This window comes from Monoraphidium neglectum (assembly GCF_000611645.1).
Source record: "Monoraphidium neglectum strain SAG 48.87 unplaced genomic scaffold scaffold02065, whole genome shotgun sequence".
Taxonomy (NCBI): domain Eukaryota; kingdom Viridiplantae; phylum Chlorophyta; class Chlorophyceae; order Sphaeropleales; family Selenastraceae; genus Monoraphidium; species Monoraphidium neglectum.
In genome coordinates, this window is record NW_014011563.1 from 1 (window position 1) to 2,476 (window position 2,476).

General features: G+C 69.7%; 2 protein-coding genes across 2 annotated transcripts in view; both read right to left on the bottom strand.

The window, feature by feature from the left end:
- Positions 1 to 105: 105 nt before the first annotated feature.
- Positions 106 to 881, bottom strand: MNEG_9789 (hypothetical protein; the record flags this gene model as incomplete). The annotated part of the gene is made up of 1 exon (XM_014041737.1): positions 106 to 881. A coding segment is annotated over one exon (776 nt), but the record flags the coding sequence as incomplete, so codon positions are not given.
- Positions 882 to 1,458: 577 nt separating this feature from the next.
- The window catches only part of MNEG_9790 (hypothetical protein), a gene marked incomplete at both ends in the record, with an annotated part of 5,941 nt that continues 4,923 nt past the window's right edge, over positions 1,459 to 2,476 (bottom strand). The window contains 2 exons of the mRNA XM_014041738.1: positions 1,459 to 1,830; positions 2,161 to 2,464. Coding sequence (XP_013897192.1) covers positions 1,459 to 1,830; positions 2,161 to 2,464 — 676 coding nt within the window. The remainder of the gene's footprint in view (positions 1,831 to 2,160; positions 2,465 to 2,476) is intronic.

Below are 2,476 nucleotides of genomic sequence, written 5' to 3' on the forward strand. Positions count from 1 at the left end.
GCTGACAGCTCGGCGGCCTTCGCCATCGCGTTGGCGCGCAGCTTGGCGATCGCATCATCTCTGATAGAGGCGGCGGCGGCTGCGGCCTGGGCGACGGGCGTGTACGCCGGTGTAGCCACGGCCGCAGGGGAGGGTGCGGGGGAGGCCGCAGGCGCAGGCGCGGGCGCGGCGCCCCAGGCGGCCGGCGGCCGCGCGGCGGAGGGCGGCATGGGCCGCGGGCGCGGCGCGAGCGCGGCGGGCGGGGGGACGGCTGAGTAGTTGACGTCAGACGTCAGGTAGGACGCTTGCTGCCGCTGCTGGTGCTGGTGCTGCTGCTGCTGCGGCTGCGGCTGCTGCTGCTGCTGGGGTGCCGCCGCAGGCGTCGACGGGGCCGGCTGCGGCTGCGGCGTTGCCGATGCCGGCGCTTGTGGCTGGTGCTGCTGCTGCCCCTGCTGCGGCCATGCACCATACCCAGGGTATCCCCCATAAGAGTACGCCCCGGCCTGCTGCTTTTGCTGCTGTTGCTGCTGCTGCTGCTGCTGCTGCACTGCATAGTAGGTATCATACGCTCCAGAAGTCGCCGCTGGCTGGCCGGCAGACAGCGGCGCTGCCGCAGCTCCGGGTGCCGGATCCGGCGGCAAGGGAGGCTCTCCAGGCAGCGGCGCGTGCTGAGCAGGCGGCTGTGGTGGCGGGGCCTGCTGCTGCTGTTGTTGTTGCGCATACCACTGGGCGTAGGCATGGGGGTCGTAGGCCGCGGCGCTGGGTTGCTGCTGCTGCTGGTGTTGCGCGTACGCGTACGCAGGGTCGTCGCCACCATAACCGTAGCCAGCGTAGCTACCATAGTAGGCTGCCTGCTCTGGCGTGGGCTGGCCGTAGCCATATGAGGCGTAAGGCTGCGCCATCGCCACGATGGCCTCACAGCCTCGCCTGTCAACTCACCTGTAGGTCCTAGGAGATGAAAAGAGCACTCTCAAATGCTTGCAAAAGTCACACACGCTTCACAGAGCACAGGGAAGCCACAGCGACTCGGCCACTGCAAGCCCGCAGCGCTGACGCGATTCTACCCCGGCTGGACGCGGCTTTGTGACGATAAAGTCTTACCTTTTAAACAGAGCAAGTGCGTTCCAGGTCAGGGTTGCGTTGAGAAGTGGTGTCTCGGGTCCTCCACTGCTTGCTGCCAACGCGTTCGATCGCGCATGCCTTGGCTGTGAACACTTCCAAACAATGTGCACGAACTGAGTGAAGTCTCCCCACGCATGTCAAATGGTCCCGGTGATGTTGCGGCCTGGTCAGCTGCATGCCCACTCGAGCGCTGCTCGTGTTGCCACGTCCCCGTCCTCGGTGCTGCCCGTTGGCAGGCAATACTGCATGTGCTGGCTCCTCGGAGGCCGTGCAGTTTATATATGCCAAGTGCCACCCTTTGTCATCCTAGAAGTCATCCTAGAAGTCTGCACCCCCACGAGTCCAAGGGACCAACTTTCACACCGGCATCCCCCGCGGCTGCTCGTCCTGCGAGTGCAGCACCCCAGACGGCATCTCCCACCACGACCGCCCGCCGTAGCCGCCCACCAACGTCGAATCGCGCCAAGTTTCCCCGCGCGCCCACGCACTCAGCGGCTGCGCCGCCGCGCGCAGTACGCCCTCCAGCACGGGTGCAGGCAGCCGCGCCAGGGGGCAGCCGCCCGCCTGCCCCTCGCCCCGCCCCTCGCTCCCGCCGCCGCCGCCGCCCGCCCCGCCGTGTGCGGCGAGCAGGAGCAGGCGCGCAGCCGCGCGGAAGGTGGGGTGGTGGTGGCGGTGGGTATCGGGCGACCACGGGTGCAGTCCCATGAGGCGAAACTCCCACATGTCCTCCTGAGGCAAGGGGGCAGGCGGGTGCGGCCGGGCGCTGGCCATTTGTGGTTTGAGCGCCGCGCTTGCACATGTCTGGGAAGCGGACGCACGGTCAAGTCTGCAGGGCCGGCGCTCCGTTGCGGCACAAAGCCAAAGCGCACCCGCCAGCACGCAGCCAACGCCCCCCCGAGCAGCTCCGTCTTTCGCCCCATTGGTGATGGCGCCGGCGACTGCAGCACAGGAGCTCCTCCCCTGGGCCCCGACCCCCGCGCGCTGCGCGGCGCGCCGCCAGCAGCTGGGCTACACACACGCGTTCCTTAAACCCCGAAACCCAAACCCCGAAACCCCCACCTGCCGCGCGGCCAGGACGCGCCCAGACGGCGTGACCTCGAGCCCGTGCACCCGCCAGCCGACGCCCTCGAAATCGTCCGCCACAGACGCCTCTGCCACGTCCACCAACTCCTCAAGGCACCACGCCGCCGGGGTGCCCGCCGCGCGCGCGTGCGCCCCGCCGTCGGGGGCGCCGTGGCCGTGGCCGGGGGCGCGGTCGCGCGCGTCGCGGGGCGCGCCGCGGGGCGGCGCGAGCCTGTGTTCGCAGACGGCGGCCAGCTCGTCGCGCTTGGCTTGGAAGTGGGGGTCGGGCAGCCGCGCCGGCCTGCGGCGGGGG